Source organism: Saccostrea echinata, unplaced genomic scaffold (assembly GCF_033153115.1).
Source record: "Saccostrea echinata isolate AGI-Se365-2 ecotype Australia unplaced genomic scaffold, CSIRO_AGI_Sech_v1 ptg000029l, whole genome shotgun sequence".
Taxonomy (NCBI): domain Eukaryota; kingdom Metazoa; phylum Mollusca; class Bivalvia; order Ostreida; family Ostreidae; genus Saccostrea; species Saccostrea echinata.
The window spans coordinates 39825341-39844440 of NW_026889778.1; the positions used below are offsets into that span (position 1 = coordinate 39825341).

Consider the following 19100-nt stretch of genomic DNA (forward strand, 5'->3'; position numbering starts at 1 on the left):
TTGAGATAATGATATAAAAATGAAGATCTCACATTTACCCACGCAGTAAATTATGAGTTGGTTATGAATTTAGCGTTACTATAATTGGTGCCTCGACCAGGATATCTACATGAACATTTTTCCATTATATCTTTAAGAAGACTGTTTTAGTTAGAATCTTTATATCTTTTAAAGAATTTGTACACTTAAAATAAATCAATGCATAAAAAAGTAAAAAGTTTAAAAAAAAAAAAACACTTTGTACATCAAGGTACCATTTAAAGATTCTCTTTGTATGGAATACTAAAACGTCCTGTACCTATACAGTATGAATAAAGTTTGCACTTTCCACTTGATCCATTTAGAATTTTGTCTATTGCTTTTTAATGCAGTACAAATGACTGTGGAAATGGTTGAATACTCCGAATTGATCGAAATATCTCACTTATAAAATTCTTCAAACAAACACGTGTATTCAAAACAAATCAATAATCTGAATAAATACAACAAGAAACATTGTATTTCATGGAACACATGCTTCACATACAGTATTGATATGTATGGTAGAGTGCGAAGTATATGGTCAGCATTTTACGTTTTGAACATTAAAAAATATATAAGTCAAAGTTACAAGGAGTGTTTGTTGGCTGTTATGTTTTTAAAAAATCTGAGAAGAAACAAAACACATATTAAAACTGAAAGAGAAAGCTAGAAAGTAGGTCAAAGTTCAGATCAATGTCACAAGGTCAGTAAGCCTATTACAAAAAACTAAAGCATGCCACAAAGCCAAATGTTATTGAAATTATAGAACAAACTCGTTTTTTGAACACAGGTCAATGACCAAGCTCAAAACATCAAGGTCTATAAGACCAGGCCCCACTATCATTAAGCAGTCTTGAACTTATTTAAGTCGCAATTGTTCAGTCATTCATAAAATGAATATTTGTTATAACCGACAAATGAAAATTACAGTAAATTTCAATGTGAAAGGAAACAATTTTTTCATAATTCTATAGCTAAAGTCTGAAACAACTGCTTCATGCTCCCAGGGCCAGTGCTTTTACGACATGGTACATGTAAAAGCCCGACCTTGTGCAAATCTAAGACTTTAGAATTTTTTTTCTTTTTTTTTTCGGGAATAATTCAATGACAAGTTCAAGGCTTGTATATATAAGCCCAATAATTCATGTAAGGTCTATAAACATGCTTAAATTACATGTACCCTAAAGTCCAGCCTTTAGTGGTTCAGGCCACAAGACCATTTGAGAATAGACTGAGGTCAAAGTTTAGATTTTGAATTCAAGAAACATGATTGAAAAGTTGAAGTCTGTAAACAGAAACAGTGAAAATTTGGCCTTATTTTCTTGATTATTTCAGAAGTTATGCAGATTCACTTAATTCTGTTATATGGTCTTGGGGCCAGAGGCCCATGGACAAAAATACTCTTTTTTGAAAGTATGTCAAAAGTTAATGTCGAAGATAATATTTTAAAAGTTTATCATTCACTAACAATATACCTGCTAAATATCAAAGCCACGATACATTTTCTCATTTTATTCATATCATGGTGTCTGGGGGTAGAATATGGCCACAATGGGGGCATCAAAAGCTTAAATGTGAATATATGGTAAAAATAAAATTTTCTCAGGAACGCGGGATCATTTGTTCATACAGTCATGTACATGTATCGTGGTTCCCAAGGCACTGGTGAGGCTACAATAGGGATAGAAATTTTACGTGATGAAAAAGGGAAAATATCCCCAAGAATCCTCTCAAGAACAAAGAAAAAATAAACATATATCAATTGATTTATTATAAAAAAAGCAAGCGCAGAAATAATGGCTTGAGACCAGTAAGGCTATACATTTGCAAGCATCTCAAGTAATCATTTAATGGAGATTCATATTTGTTCAAAGCATGACCAACGTGAAGCTAGAATTAGGATTTTAAAGATTGTATTAGAAAAGTTCAGGAGACACATCAGGTATGCAAACATTCTCAATATGTATGTCTATTCAAGTGTGTTCAAATCATGAACTGGATGCTGGGGTTAGAAACTACATTATAAATCTAGAAGTATAAAGGAAACATTCTGACTTCTTCTACAGAACAATTAGGCCACAATAGTTAAATTGATATTCAGCATTACCATATAGACCCCCAGAACATTGACCCCTTCGGAGCAGGGTTAGGCCACGGCATGGGCTCAAATTTTGCATTACCACGATGCAAGTAATCAAGTTTCAAAAATGCAGGCTGTACCAGTCGGACATGCCAACAGAAAGACAGAGTCTGCAGCACAGACACCGAGGAAGTGATCCATAAGTGTCGCTCTGCTTTGGGAGTGACACAAAAATTAGAATTAAATCATATCCACATGTATGGTTCTCTCTCTATCTTAAATCGAATTGGTTTTGCTTAGAACTGGATTTCACGAGTTTAACATACTTGTACTTTTCACGTTCACTTTTCGCGTTAACCATATGGTTTGCTTAGAACTGGCTTTCACCAGCTGAACATCTAGTACTTTTCACTTTGAAATTCCATTTTGCAATTATATTTCCCGTTTTTAATTAAAAGAAGGATCATTTTCTTTTAGTGTCTGTATGCTTTGTATTACATTGTTGAACATGGAAACAGACTTTTGTTGCACAATAATAGGAAAGGGAAAAATGTTTCCTTCTTCGAGTTAGAATAATTTCATACCTTTTCAACACGATTTTATTTAGTTTAATTAGTCAATTGAAGAGAAATGTCACCTTACCTGAGTTCAACTCTTTTAGGAAGAAAAAAGCTTTTAAAATCTTGTTCTAAATAGGTTAAGGTTACATAGGCAGTTTTAATTGCTTTTAGCATTTCAATGGTGGCGGGAATTGAAAGGGGGGAGGGGGCTTCTGTCCTTTGATTAAAGCAGTGTATACATTACACTGAGTATAGAAAGGTTAAAAAAAATAAATGTCAGGTCTACATTGTTGAAAATGTAACATTTGTCCATCATGAGACTTTTGTGAATGGCTATCGGTATGTTAAGCCTTTTTTGTGAATACCGGTATTTTTGGCGTTTTTGGTACATTCATTTTTAACCTCATTCTCTCTCAAAAAGAGAAGAAAAACAAGGAAAAATAGCAACAAAAGTCATATGGCTTGACCTGAAGTCTTTTCTGTGATTGGTTAATTGGTCTCGATATCAATTTAATACCATGAACACCATCCTTGTATTCAAAGTGGAACAGGACATTACACTTAGCTGCTAACACAAAAAAAAAACAAAGGTTTTCTAAAAAGGTTTGAATTCCGTATATATTGTATTTAGCTCCCATTACAAGAAATTAGCAATTTAATGTGTTTTTCTTTATTTTAGCTGAAGCGGAAGTGGACATCATGAAGTTCTCAGTTTTGCTATGTATCCTCGTCGTCCAGTTTGGAGCCGGTCTTTCTGTGTCAGCTGTGAAATTTAAAAGTATGAAATATCCAGAATATCACACTCCATATACATGTACCTGTTCAATACATAGGGCTCACGGCGGGTGTGACCGGTCAATAGGGGATGCTTTCTCCTCCTAGGCACCTGATCCCACCTCTGGTGTTTCCAGAAGTCCGTGTTTTATACCTTTTGTTTACCGGATTTATGAGACTGATCCCTGTTTGTTATCTTCATTTTTATTATAATTATTTTTTTTTTGATCTGTTGGTTCATTTTATATTTTCTTTGTCTGTTTTTTTTTTTTTTTTTAAATTTTTTTAAGGTTGTAACCATGTAAGAGAAGCGGGCTTCCTTAAAAACCAGACATACACTCTTAGGAAGAATGACACAACTTCCTTCAGGGTAATATACGATGTACATGATGATTAATTAATTCAATTAATACCAGGAAGGCTATAAATTTTTTTTTTTCAATTTTACATCACTTTAATAAATTTTCCTGCCATTTAATAATACAGAAGTATAAAAATTCGGGTAAAAATTACACAATAGATTCGTTGCGAGCATGGGTTGTCCTCCTCAAGCCCTGTGATTCTTTTGAGAGGAAACGGAACGGCAAGATTCAATCGTTCCTGGTCGGACTATCAGAGAGGATTTGGAGATAGTTTGGAATTATTGGGCAGGACTTGACAATATTCATTACTTAACTGCTACAGGTAAGTATAATGAATTGTTCCACTCGAAGGGACTTCGTAGGATTGGCAAAACATGAAATAAAAATATAAATATAATAGAAAAAAGCCCCCCCCCCCCCCAAAAAAAAAAACCCTACGTACTGGACATAATTTCCTGATCGTTTTTATGCCATTGCCAATATTTGAGATTCTTATACTTGTTACATATATATATATAAATATAAAAGCATTAAATAATTGATGTGTATGGTTCCTAAAAGTAGCATTTTTTCAGAAAAATTTTACAAAATGAAACTTGACAAACTTTAAAACTTTCAAGCAAAGCATTTCGAAAAAAACAACAACTTTATTTTACTTTGTATAACACAGTGCGTTCACTTTCATGAGCAAGGATTGACAAATCTGGTTTACATTCCAAAACAATTGTCCCCATATATGTAATGTGTCTATTAGTAATCCACGTCATAAAAAAGTAGTATATCTTGTTTCAGGATACAACATCTTAAATGTATTAATGTATGACTGGTCTAATGTTGCTAAATACATCGACTATTCCCAATTCAATGCGCCGAACTATGAGCTCTCCATACGAGGTTCTGTAGGTCAGGTCCCAGATGACCTCTTGTTCAACCATGGGATGAAGTTTGCTACGTATGACAAGAACGACTACAATGGTTGCGCAATTAGACTAAGAGTGGGGTGGTGGTACAATGACTGTACATACGCCCTACCCACCGGAGTTTATTATCCGGGAGGAAACTATACACCCACAGACGGGTTCTACGATGGAGTGTTTTGGAAGGACTGGAGGGGATACGGATACTCACTCAAATTTATTATAATGAGTTTATCTACTGTGTAAATGGGAGAGTTAAAGAACGATATGTTATATTTTTCCCACTGAAATGAATTTCCCATTGTAACTGGTGCCTCGACCAGGATATTTATGAAAATAATTTGTAACCATCGATAGAAGAAATGTATTTCAAGAGAATCTCAGATTTTCTTACGTAGAAAATAAAGGAAATTCAATAAAATAGCACCGATCTCCAAGAAAATTCAGCTTATTTTTCCTTTGTGGCCTTGATTGTGATGTCTTAGTCTGTCTGAAATTTAACAAGATATGAAAGGCATATTTCTCTCCTAAAAGAGCTTAATTTAAATACACATAAAGCTGATATACTGATTTGATTTTTTTTTAAAGATATATATGTTGCGTCTCGTATTTTTTTTAATGCACAATCTGATTTACAACGGTATTAATAAATAGACGAATTATCAATTTTTTCTGGTTTTCCATGGCTTTAACTAACATTTGAAGCTCAAGTGGGAATCTTGAGACATATACATACATTGCTCAGCACTTTCAGTTGAATTCTCACCTTTGTCTGTTTTTTTCCTATAATTTGTCAATATGATATAATACATAAATCGAAAAACTAAGAAAGTAAGTCATTCTTCAAACATTGGAAAACACAGGATACAGAAAGTGCACACGTCTCCATTGTCAAAGATGACATACAGGTATAAAAGGATCAGGTGAAGTAAGGGGCCAAAGGTCCCTAATACAAAAACTGGAAACATGCTTGAAATGGTGACAATTTATAAATGAAGAATTGTTTTAAACCATTTTTTATTTTGAGATAGGGTATACACAAACCGGGACCGCAGAAACCGGGTATACACAAACAGGGACCGCAGAAAGTCATTTCAGTGCGAGGGTGGGTGGGCCAATCTAACAGGAATTCCTTGACAAGCCGAAAAAAGGTCATCAGGCATTATTAATGAGGAGGCACAATGCTAAACTATAGACTTGTTTTCTATTGTATAGTTTATACTTGCAGAATGTTTTAATGGATGTAGGGCAGAGCTCCCTGGTTCCTATAGGACTAACAGAAGCTACATTATTGGTCAAAGATTAGAGCAGTTTCCCCAAATTACTCATGAATATTCGTTAAATTTTGAACGCAATGCTTTGAAAACCACAGATTTCAGTCTAACTCTGATGTTTAGACACAAATGTGTCTAACACTAATTTACTGCATAGTATGCTAAATGGGCAGATTTGTTAGCTTGTAATTCTTTTCCCTAAGAAATTAAGAGAATTCTGAAATTAAGTTGACATTCCTGTGATGTGTATGGTATCATTAAAATTCAATTATGAAAGAAGAAGCAATATATGTTATAAACTACATGTATTTTAGTACAGTGTATGTACATTCTAAAATTATCTTTGGCAATGTAGTAATGTGACCTATTGACCTATCTTGGTGCAAAGAACCAGGAAAAAGATTCCAGGTTCCTTTTTTTTTTTTAGAAAAAGAAATCAAGTCAATAAGAAATAGACGTTTAATGTATGTAGCTGTCCTGCAGCTAAACAGTGAAATACAGTTTATAAATATATTGCACAATACAACATGATTAAAGGCAAGTTCCATCACAATATGTCTGTACAAAAAGATTGAGACATGACAGAAATTACATGTATATGGAGATTGTAAAGCAAAAAGTGAAGACAAAAACTAAACAATTCATAAAATTGTAGATTAAAGAAAAGTATGAGTGATATGTCTGATTCATAATGCAATTCATTGGGCCAAGTTTCAAAAATTCTCCGTTTGCAGTTGCCTACCCAAAATGTTTAGAGTGGGTAGATATATATATTTTTTTCCTTCTTATATCAATTTTAGTTTCCAAGTTTTTCAAAGGAATTTTCATAGGGTAACTTAAATTTTTATTCACTTGCTGAGCAATTACTTAATAAGCTCCACTTAACTGAAGCCACTAATTGATTTTTAATATCCTGAAAACTTGAAATCTACCCCCCCCCCCCCCCCCCGAAAAAAATCTAAAAAATGACTGGAAAAAAGTTTATGCTGGTTGGATTTTTTAGTAAGTCGGTTAGCAACTGCAAGCAAACGATATTCTATTGTAGGCTTCAAAAGCAAAGCTGTTTCATTATAGTCCTAATTACAAGTAGAATTGCAAAGCATTCATATCAAAAATATTCAGTATTGCAAACAGAATGGGGTTACAAAATTGTGAAGTCAGAAATCTGAATGATACATTAAAGGATCAAATTGCAAAAAACAAAAAAAAAAAAAAGAACCATAAAGGAAAAAAAAGATAATTCTTATTTGTAAAGAAGTTGAACTGAGAAAATATATATCATTTTTGAATAAATTATACATGAATATATAAAAAGCTTAACTACCTTTCTCCCTGGGAAAATTATTTAATTCAAATTATTCACTGCAAGTACACCTGATAAAGAATAGGAATGTTATACATGTATTTCCAATTTTCCATATGATATGTACATTGTTTGTCACTTGACGATAATCAATATTATGCCTTTTAATTACACTGACCGACACTTACACATGTAAAATGTGAATATAAATAATCTCATATTTGGTAAACAGAGCATGTACACGTATTTAAACATGTAACATATTAGAATGAAACAACTGACAAAATTTAAGACAATTGATGATTATATTATAAACATAAATACAGGTACATTGTAGGAATAAAAGTTTTGCCATTCTTCTAAAATATAATGTGCAAATGAATTAATGGCAAAATGTATATAAACTTTAAGGCATATATATGAAAGCGAACACTTTGACCTGCAAAGTTGTGGTGTTTTTTGTTTGTTTGTTTGTTTTTAGAAAATATAAACCTTGGACTTTGTTTTTTTTTTTAAATCTTGAACTATCTACAATGAATCTGCACAAATGGTATCATTTGTGTTTAAATCAATGGTTACTATATATATCTAAAATATCATTCACAAGCCCTATTGTAGTTAACCTTCATAATCAAATAATATCTTGGCAGCTAACAAAGAATCAATCTCATTAAAAAAGACTGAAAATATAAAAATTTGTACACCATTTACATATAACTGTATTCGTAATACAGTATGACTTCTAATCGAATGACTAAAGAATGAACACTTTTTTTTTTTGAAAGATGTTATAAATTCTAATACAGCAACCTGAGCAGAAAAAAATTCTGATGAACCAGAAATGAACATTTAAAATGTAATGCCATTTGCAATCCCCTGTCTCTTAATTTACACTTTGTTTTGAACAGATCTCTCTGCTTTCCTAGCACCGCTCTTCAATTTCTGAAATCTGTCAGGATTTCGTCTAAAATACACAATAGTAGCTACCACAACCAAAGCCAAAACAATTCCAGCAACTGCGATACCAATGATGGGACCCAGGTTCTGGTGGGACCTGGCCACGTAGACACCACCTTGGTCCACCTGGAAGCTGGCGGTTCCTCCGTTAACTGAGGATGGGATCTTTGTCCAGCTGGCCATATCCTGGAATTTGGAGCGGTAAATTTCCACATTACTGGCATCAGGATCTACCTGCATCTGAATGGTAAAGGTGGCGCCATTCTGTGTCACCACAGTCTCTGGTCGGATGACAACAAAGTTACTGGCGTAGTCATCTCCAACCTGCAAATAAACATATTAACACTGAATTTGGTATTGTTCACGAAAAAGCAAAATTACTACAAATAAAAGCAAAATTAAAGCAACATTTTTTTTTTAATAAAAACTACATGTATATAAAAATTTCATTAAACATTCAATAAAATCTCATATGATTAGTACACTAGCAACACCATATGCTTTTATCATTACAGAGTATTTTATTTTGAATTGTTGTGTAAGAAGTTTACAGTGTAGTTTATCTCAATAAAACCAACTTAATGTGTGATATGAATTTTTTTTAATATGAACGGAGGGTATGGCTGGGTTACTCACTGGTTCACTCCTCAGTGACCCACTCCCTACTGCCTGTTCGGGGGACCACTCCTCCATTTGTAGGGTCTGTAGAGTGGCGAAAACACCTTGCCCGACCATCACCTTGGCTCTACTGTAAAAGTAAAGCCATAACATATAAATTTCACTCTTTATCATTCAAATAAAAACTCTACAAACTAAAAATTTAAAATGAAGATCCATTCCCTTATTACTTATATGTATTTTCAAAATAATGGAGCGGATGATATTTGTTGTACAGTCCAAATGCTTAAGAAACAAAAAAATATGAACCGATTTTCAACAAAATTTGAATCTTACTTATCAGCTAAAGCCAATGTTCCACCTCCCCAGCCAATGGCCTGGTTTCCTGTGAGGTAGGGTAAAACCGTGATCCTCCCCTTTTGATCTCGATTGGAGAAGTCATTGTTACGAGTACACATGTAGTGGTACGTCCCTTCCTGGGAAATCATACGGAGACCAAGATCAAAATAAGTACCCGCATCATCCAGTTGGGAGAGTTCACCTCCAAAATGTCCTATAAAACAGATATGTCAGTCTATGGTGCAATAATTCTCGTGCATTTTTTAAAAAAAAATCTACATACAAGTAATTTCAAGTTTTATAACAAATTCTGAAAAGTTTTCCTACATGACAAACTTGAAGAGAAAGTTTTATTGTTGTGCACAAAGCACACTGTGGTCATTTCTTAAGATTATATGCTTCAAAAACACATTTTCTGCATAGTGCAATTTATCCCTAAATACCTGGAGAATTAAATGCCAGGTGCAGCAGATCTTCTTGACTAAGACCAAGGAAAGATGAGTTGACAGCATGTGCTGGATAATTCACTCCATATTTTCCGTACACTGCCCCGGGGCCAAATCTGGTCAGACTGCCCTCATCATAGGTCGGATCTCCAAGCTGGACAATATTGTTCCTATCTGACCTGGCCTGTCCATTGCCGTCATTGTTTGGGTTGTTAGTATTGGAGCCTGTCCATCTGTACAAGTGAACAATGTCAATATCAAATACTGTAGAATTACTTTTTTCCCTGTGGGATTTATTTATGCTATGTATACGGTCACAAATATTCCATGGAAATTTGTTTCAATGTACTTCATGTGCATCTTAGACCTTCAAGAAATCATCATAATATTCTACCTGTGGATTGAACAGAAATTGTGGTTCCCATGGAAAAAGGTACATGTATGTTTACAGTATGTGCAAAGACACAAAATATACAAAATTCAATGCGGTTAAAGCTCCCAAACAATTTCTTGTCTATTCACTTAAATAGTGAAATAACAAACGACTATAGGTACTACAAAGATCATGTCATTTTATCCATATTTTGTAATACATGTATCTTGTTGAAATACCTCAGTGACAAGTTTGACTTTCTTTGTAGTAGAGTATGAGTTTGTTTTAATGTAAATACAAGTATGTACAAACGTGTTGTTTCAACTATCCATCTCCGTGTTTATTTATAGTATCCATATTTATTTACCCTAGAAGTGGAGGTACTTCATTTCCATGTTAATTCACTTTATATGTACAATACGTGTACTCTGAGGTTCCAATATGATTATGGTTAATGTAATATACATGTACATGTATGTTCAAATTTTCTGTCTTTGGGGGTTAACTCAGTGAATATGTATCTTAATTAAAGTTTTATAGATTTTCAGCTCTATGTAAACTCACTGTATATGTATGTAATTTGAGGTTCCCATCTCCAGGTTGTTGGGTACAAAGTCGTATTCTACAGATGGGTACACCTGTACAATGTTTCCTCTCTTCCCTCGTACATTGAGATTGGAGATTGTTCTTCCCACGGTACTGGCCGGGCGGGGGCGAATGGCAAAAGCAAAAGACCTGTAAAGTTTATATTCAATTATATGTATCTTTTCAAAATACTTGAAACCCAGGGTCAGATACTATAATTGCAAAACTTTGGGTTGGGTTTCAACATTTCAGAGATATATATCCTCTCAAAAACAAAACCAAGTTTCAGGAAAAAAACAAAAACTAATTTAAGAATAAAGTGATATATTTGGTTGAAGCTCTCCATCTTTTATCAAAATTATTGGTAGAACTATGTTTCAACATTCTCAAAAAATAAATTAATAAACTCTTAATCACCTGTCCTCAAATGTACGACCAAATTGTGCTGTGTTTACAGCAAGCTGGAGTTCAAAGTTCGCATCGTTGAAGACTTTAACTTCAGGGTTGTTTTCAAACAGGAAGCCCCTTTGGTTAGCCTCATTTTCAGACAATCCGACTTTGTCAGCCAACTGAGCATCCACATCTGTATCATACGTAGTGTTCCAGCCATTGTAGTCACCAGTGGAAATATTGTACCTGTATATGAAGAAATGACTCAGTAATGGAATCCTATGTACCATATACATGTATACTCGCATACAAGTTAATTTACTTATAAGTCGATTGCATTCCTTCAGCTTATTTGGAAGAATATTAAATCGACCTGCTTGTAAGTCAGCAGGATTATTTTTTTTTTGCCAAATCAGTTGTTGATTTCAGATAAATATTTTATGGTATTTAACTGACGTGTTTCAAAGTATTTTTCAGGATACAACATCAATATTTAAAATTTTATTGACAAAATTATTAACAACAATACATTTAAAACAAGAATAAAATCATCACAATGAAATAAAAAGATAACGAACAGTTACACACTTGCACTGCAATCTGTACACACTTGACAAGTACTAAAGGCATATAGAAACCTTAAAATTTCCTTTCCTGCTTTTTAAAATATTAAGAATTTATCTCGACTCTGTCAATTTTCATTGACATTATTTATGAAAATACTACATTAAGGACTAACTTATCAGTTGGACAGATTGTTTAAGACCAAAATTTATTTCCCAAAAATCTGACTTAAATGTGAGTATATATACATGGAAACAAGTAACAGTTACTATAAAGTCAGAACCAGACAATAAAGCTCCCCAATAAGGAAAGCAGATAATATAAAGCCTCTGTTATAGGGAAGTTGTATATTTTCCCCATCCCTCATATCAGATCAAAAAAGAAATTTGATTATAAAGAACTAAATTGAATAATTCTTAATCAAATGCATAATTCCTGTTCATCCCTACATAGCAATGTGTTAAAATTATGGTATTTATTCTTCAATTAATTTCATAAGCACCTTATTCTCATGGCACAATTCTCGTGAACAGTATTGGGCACAGTCCAGTTGAAGACCAGGGCGTGACCTCCGATCCCGTTACCTAGGTGATTGTCTCTAGAGAACTGGGTCTCACGGCAGTCTGGGGCCTCGATACCAAAGGCAGGGACCTCCTTCCACTCTGCCAATACACCATTGGGGTCGTTACTGGGGTATCTGTACACCTATTCATTATCAACTTCAGTTTAGTAATATCAGACATCAAAATTGAAGAATACCAACACTTCAAACATAGTTTGTTTATTTACCGGTATATAATCAGCTATTCAAGGAGATCACAAATTTTACAAAACAAATAAGAAGCAAACAATTCTGATTGTTAACTTTCTTCAATTTAAAGTTTCTTCTCTTTTTTTTTCAAGTTTGATAAAAATTTACTTTATTAATATTTGTATGAAATCATACACTAAATTTTTAAATGCCAAATTCAATGTCTTTTTACTAAATACTTATATTTAGGTATTTTTTTTAAAACTGTTAACTGACAAATACGAAAGTTCACTCAAGTTTTTACCCCTTCCCTCCCCTCCCCCTTCTTGCTAACTCTTTACTGTTCCCTAAAAAAAAAAAAATAATAAAAAATTTCTTCCATAAAAATTGCTAGAGTTATAACTGACCTCACAAGCCTCTTTAGTGTTGGGGAGGGTGATTCTGCCAAGGTTTTCTTGGAGAACCTCTGCTGGCATCACACAGCCGTACCGGGGTTTGACGTTGGCACTCTCAGCTTTGTAATAAGGACATCTGGTGGCATCATTAGTCAGAACAGCAATATCCTACAAGCACCACATATCAACATAAATATAACATTTTTTTTTTCAAACCAATTCCTCAATGGTAAGCAAGCTTAACCTCATACATGTATGTCTGCATGTATGCATAGTACTTAAAGTATTTTATAAATAATTTATATTAATTAAAATAAAAATATCTGAACAGTTTAATGTTTTACAAAGATTAATAATAGAAGTTTTTGTTCAATATTTTAAAAAGTCCTGTTCATCTTGCTTTATAACCTAACATTAATTTTGTAAAGAAAAACAGCTGACCATCCAAGGTGTGGGGCCCCAGTAAGGGTAATAATCCCGCTCCTCTGGGCACTCGTAACCATAGCGCTGACCATTGGGATTCTGTCGAGTGTTGACTGCCCTGTTTCTGTTATTCAGATTCTAAAATTTGAATTCAATAACCTTATTATATTACACTATAATCAACCTAATTATAAAACTTCACCTTTCATATTACATTGTAGTATGATATCAATTTCTGCAAATCTGGGTGATATATTTTTGTAATTTGTAATTTTAGAAAAAAAACCCCAAATTTTATCAAGAAATAAGTATCTGATTTTGTATGCTGCAATCACAAAAGCTGTTTGCAAATTTCTATCGAAATCATATTTGTATCTGAAATATATTTCATTTCTAAAGCTCAGCTGTTCAAGTTTGCGTGGGAGGCATTAATTACTACAATGTGTAACACCCACCTATTCAGATACATTTCTAATAGGCATTTTTTACAAACATTTAATTCACATGCAAGGTATGAAATTCTTTCCACTGACCACCATTTATAAGGAAATAAATTTCCTGCTTAATCACGACACGTTACAATAAAGATATCAGGAAATAATAAACCCTTTCAATATTGTAAAACAACCTAAGCTTTCCCTATGAAGTCTTATAAGGTTACAGGTAATTAATACCCCTCTCACCTGGTCTGCTATAAATAGCCCTTTGTTGCGTTGTCGTGACCGACAATTAAGGTAATATTCATAGTTCTCGTTCATGCCATATTCTTTATCTGTATTGCAGTTTCCCAGTCGACAATCATCTGGATTGGTGGGTATAGTACTGAAAAGTAGAAATTTCATATTAAGCACAGTGGTGTCCATCAAACAATCTTCATTACAATTTACATTTCAAAACATTTATTCAGTTATTTTTAGAATTTTTTATTCATGTGCTGGATTCTGAAAAGAAATCTGTCAGAATTTGTTTATTTATCAGAATTAATAATTAATTAAATTCTCTTAATTTTATATCAGGGAATGTTCTTTGACAGCATCAATGATTCATTTTGATAATTTTGCACAGAAATATTGTCAGTAAATCTTTGAATATTTTCAATACTATATATATTGTGACAAGATGATAACATTGTATGTACATTCATTAGATGAAAAAAAATTCATAAATTACTAAAACATGCAGACATATCTCTCCATGGAGTCAATCTCCCAAAGTAACATCTATATACAAATAGTTCTTGTAAATTTCTAATGTCTACGTGGAAAGAGCCACATTTTTTTTCATAGTACAGATAACATAATATCTAGTGCTTTATAGTCTTTGTCGTGGTTTACTTTTTTTTAATTACACAGATGTTAATTTAATTACTTTGTGGAGGCACCATCCCTGAGCTGGTCGTCACACATATACTGTAGAATTATCTCACAATGGCTGTTAGGGTTACTGCATGAATGCTGGTTTGTCCTGAAATAAATAAATATGTGCTATACATCAGATTATAAATATAAAGCAAAAAAAGGTTTAAAAAAAAAAAAACGAGAGAGAGAGATACAAAGTTTCCAATTCAATTGATTTTCAAATAATGTACGCAGGTGGGTTAAGAATCGCAATTTTCATCAATTGCTCACAAATTATGTTCAATATATAAGGATTTTTCTATCTGCAAAGTTGATCCCTCATAGTTAATACATAAAATTGATCCTACCCCCACTGTCATCCCTTTAACTCTCCTATATACAAGTACATACCACTCTTTTGGTCAATCCTGTATATCCTCACACTGATTTTAACCCTATTAAACCTTCTCAGCCATCCCTGTACCTGTACTCACCATTCTATCTGTAGGGTTGACCCCACGTAGTAGTAGAGTGACCCAACATTGTATCCCCCTCTATTGTTGTTCTGAGAGTCAAACATCCTGAAAAATCGACAGATTGTGTTATACATAAATTAAAATATATCTTTCATACAACTACAATGTTTCTTTATCATAAAATGATAAAAAGTTTTTAAAAAATCGGAAGTTTTATTTAAAAATAAAAGTTAAATATGCTTCTTTTGCTATTGAATAATTTTATTCACCACAATTTATACAGAAGTACTAAACTATTTCCTGTGATGTAAAATTCCTACAAATTAAGGATGTGCGGCATATTGCAAATCACCTGAGAATTACATTCATTGCCAGTACAAAACAATTGGAGTAATTAAGACACAGGTAATGATGGCCAGACAAAACCACAAAACTAGTAAACAAAACAGGTTTTACAGGAAAGGAAAATATTTCTGTTGTGTTTTTGTTTAATTTAATATGTCAAAAAGTAGACCATCTTGATCCTTAACCACTTATAAGTGACGTATGTGTTTCACTAGCTAGGATACAGACTTTCAATATCCCAACCAACAGTAGTAAATATTCTTGATTCACATGGCAACCTTAATACTTAAGATTAGCAAAATATAAAAAAAAACATTTCAATTCTTTAATTTGTGTGATGCATTTATAACGAGCCCTGCAATTTAGCTTTTCAATTATTATGATAAATTATGCAAGCATTAAAAATAACAACAATAGTGTGTATGCATGCAAATGAATTTCATTTTTTGCCAATATCTTTCTTTATGGAGGAGAATTAGGACCATTTTTTTTTGGTGGGATTTGCATATATATATATGTGTTAAGATAGACCAACTGGCACCGCATGGGGACTTTAATTTAAAATACTTTTCTGTTGTTTTTAAATTCTAAAATAAGCCTTAATTTTGTTTCCTTACCTTTTATTATTCTGGACATTTCTGTTTTCTTCATCCAACCTGTTGTTACCTCCCCTGCAAAAATAATTGTCAAACATAATTAATCTATTGAAGATTTACTTATTGTACATAATTGCCTAAAAAGGTGAAAGGCCATTCTTTAGGTACTAGATGATACAGTATGATACGTACTGTAAAAGCACGAATTTTAATTTACAGTATCATTGTTTGGTTATGTATGTATTTCATTTTGTGCAGTGACATAATTATACAGTGAAACCTGTCTAATCAGACAGGCAATGGAAGACAAATTTTGTGTCAGAATAGACAGACTGTCAGATTACACTGTGTAAAGAACATAGAAAACAGTAAAGTGGGAATGACAATATACAGGTCAGAATTCACAATGAAACGGATTGCACAGGTGTCAGATTAGACAGTTTTCACTGTATACACATGTATATGCGAATGATCAAGAGATTTTTTTTTTAAAAAAAGAAGAACTTCAAAAAAAAAAATATTTATTTATTTTGAAAAGGACTGACTCTTATTTCAAACAAAAAGACCCTCTACTTTGAGAGAGAATTTTTTTGCATTTTTAGAGTTTTTCAAATTTTTTTTTTTTAAATTTCTGATTAAAAAAAATTCACTTTGGATAGAAAAGTGAACTATCTATACTATCCTGGGTATTCCCTGAAAACAAATAGAACTTAATATTAAATACATGCTTCTTTTCATCATATAGCTATATGTTATATATGTTGTACATTCTGACATTCTTTCTTGCTCAGTGCTTTATCCTTTCAATTGCCAAACAGACAATGGATTCATAATAGATGGTTTTCCTATAACATATTTTTCCTTGGAGTTATTTCCCTTGGCTGCCATCTTGTAGGTCAAAGTAGTGAATTTCCCTCTTTGAGCAACCAATTTTAAAAATGCATGCCAAAAATATATAGGGCAAAAAATATTTACAATATTGAAATTATGAATTAAAAGAAGCTTTAACAAATGTATATTCATAAGGAAAACAGTGTTATCTTCACCTCAGTGCCCAGTATAACAAATTGAACTTGGCTGAATAATGAACTTGGGATCTGGGGATGTTGACCTACAATATGGCAGCCATGGGAAATAACTCTTGCTTAAATCACCTTGATGGAATACCATCTATATGTTACATTAATACATAAACTAAATTTTTTGCAAGAAAGTTAACCTATGCAACTTCTGGGTGTATATGCATTTACTGACTAACACTAGATACGCAGAGGAATGTAGAAAACGTTCTGCACTTTAATGGTTTAGAACAATAAACTGATAACATGATAACATACTTAAACTGTGTACAAACAAAAGGTTCAATATTTGTCAATAAAGATAAACTTTGGAGTGTATTTGAACAACAAGCTTCTACCATTGGTGAGCAGCGATCTCATTTTACCTACATCATATGATCAGTTTACAAGTCCATGATAAATGTTTATGAGAAACTGTAGTGTTGTTGTAGAATTCCAAAATGAATGAGTCAGTGTTTTTGTCATCATATTTAGTTCAAGATACTGCAGAATATTGAAAGATTTAGTGAAACAATAAATAATACATTTGTCCCTTGAATTCAAACATATTATTAAGTATATAGTCAAGTGGGTTCAATAGTTATCACCTTGTACTGAAGAGTACAAATATTTAATTTTGGTGTTGCAGATGCAAATAAGTATAAATTGTTAGAGGTAAAATACTGGAGTAACTATATCCTGACAATGTGCATACATGTTATCAATTATTTAATTTGATGGAGTGGTTGGAAGCACATCAGACTTTAATGCCTTAAATTAATTCTAGACTAAGGACATTTTTACAAGCTGGTACATTATTACACTTGTGGTAGATTGCCGGTGGCCAGTTAGCTCAGATGGTAGGGCATCTGACTAGTGATTCAGGGAACCCTGGTTGAAATCCTGGTCTGGTTATCACATTTTCTCCCCTCCTGTTACATACTTAATAGCAGTGTTTTCCCTTTATTTCTAAGTAAAAGGTTAGAGACCATTGTAACAGGCTTTGGGTTGAAGTTTATGACAAAACTCTGTGGACCTTACAACAACTTAATTTTGATTTTTCAAAATTTACATGTATTTTTATTATTCTGAAGCGGGATTTTTATCAATGGAAGCGGTCGATTTGGCCGGTAGTCTGTTCTTAGGGAAAACACTGTAATAGTCATCACATGACCAAGGATCAAGATGACATCTTATCAAACTATATGAAATTTTAATACCTTATTGCAGTATTCATTAAAACATTCACCAATTAATACAAAACAATTGTTAATGACTGTTGACATTTGATATATGTGACATGATGATGCATTGTCTCTATACATTGTTCATGTTGTTACAAAACAAATATTAATGTTGACAGTTGTAGGAATAATAAATTAAAAATCATAACATTTTATACTAAAACTGTAATGAAATAATTACCTTGGATTATGTAAATAAACATCAGCTCTCACAGACTTCCATAAAACAAGACAAACAGTCAACAAGACAAAGTGAAAGTTACTCATTTTGTCTTTGACTTCACACACAGTCTACTTAAAAATTTGCTTCAGTCTCTGTATTCGAGGTGTGTCAATATTTAAATCAAGCAGTAATTTCATCCAACCCCAAATTAGGGAAACTGGACACCCTGTGACGTAGATAAGTATCGCAAGCACAGTAAATTATCGTATACACCGTTTACACATTATCTGACTCATGGTCACTCAACATCCTGATTCCCTTTCTGCGTAAATATTCCGCGCGCAGGTATAGTTCGTAAATGATTTAAGTTCACGTTTTGAAAGAGTTTATTTATAAATAAGTTACTATACTTTAAACTTAATTCTTAATTTTGATATTGGTAGGCACAAGAACTTCTAAGTGAAAATAGATTGTTGGTGTATATAAAGTTGCATTTACAAAATATCTACTTTCATTTTCACGCGAATGAATATTATTTACAATGTGTATTTTGATCGCAGGTGAGGACTGAGGTGTGTAACTGTGTTACAGTATAACTGGCAGAGAGGATAACAATAATAAAGGTAAGAAAACACATAACAAACATACACGTAAATTTATTTAGGAAAAATCTTCCCTATTTATTGCCAAATGTGTAACGTTAGTGGGAAGATAATGAGGAAAAAAAAAATTCACGATAGTGTCAGCTG

At 32.8% G+C, this 19100-nt stretch overlaps 2 protein-coding genes across 2 annotated transcripts; one reads left to right on the plus strand and one right to left on the minus strand.

Annotated features, from left to right (window-relative positions):
• Window positions 1–2205: 2205 nt before the first annotated feature.
• On the plus strand, window positions 2206–4960 carry LOC133195305 (angiopoietin-related protein 1-like). The gene is made up of 5 exons (XM_061331156.1): window positions 2206–2293; window positions 3341–3439; window positions 3726–3805; window positions 4008–4119; window positions 4590–4960. The coding sequence occupies exons 1-5, from the start codon at window positions 2206–2208 to the stop codon at window positions 4958–4960; spliced, it is 750 nt and encodes a 249-aa protein (XP_061187140.1).
• Window positions 4961–7947: 2987 nt separating this feature from the next.
• On the minus strand, window positions 7948–18633 carry LOC133195927 (protein DD3-3-like). The gene is made up of 14 exons (XM_061331911.1): window positions 18370–18633; window positions 15908–15961; window positions 14964–15050; window positions 14501–14596; window positions 13816–13954; window positions 13151–13270; window positions 12722–12877; window positions 12066–12268; window positions 11027–11245; window positions 10589–10759; window positions 9649–9884; window positions 9203–9419; window positions 8885–8996; window positions 7948–8572 (listed from the first exon to the last, which is right to left on the minus strand). The coding sequence occupies exons 1-14, from the start codon at window positions 18453–18455 to the stop codon at window positions 8180–8182; spliced, it is 2289 nt and encodes a 762-aa protein (XP_061187895.1). The 5' UTR covers window positions 18456–18633; the 3' UTR covers window positions 7948–8179.
• Window positions 18634–19100: the final 467 nt, after the last annotated feature.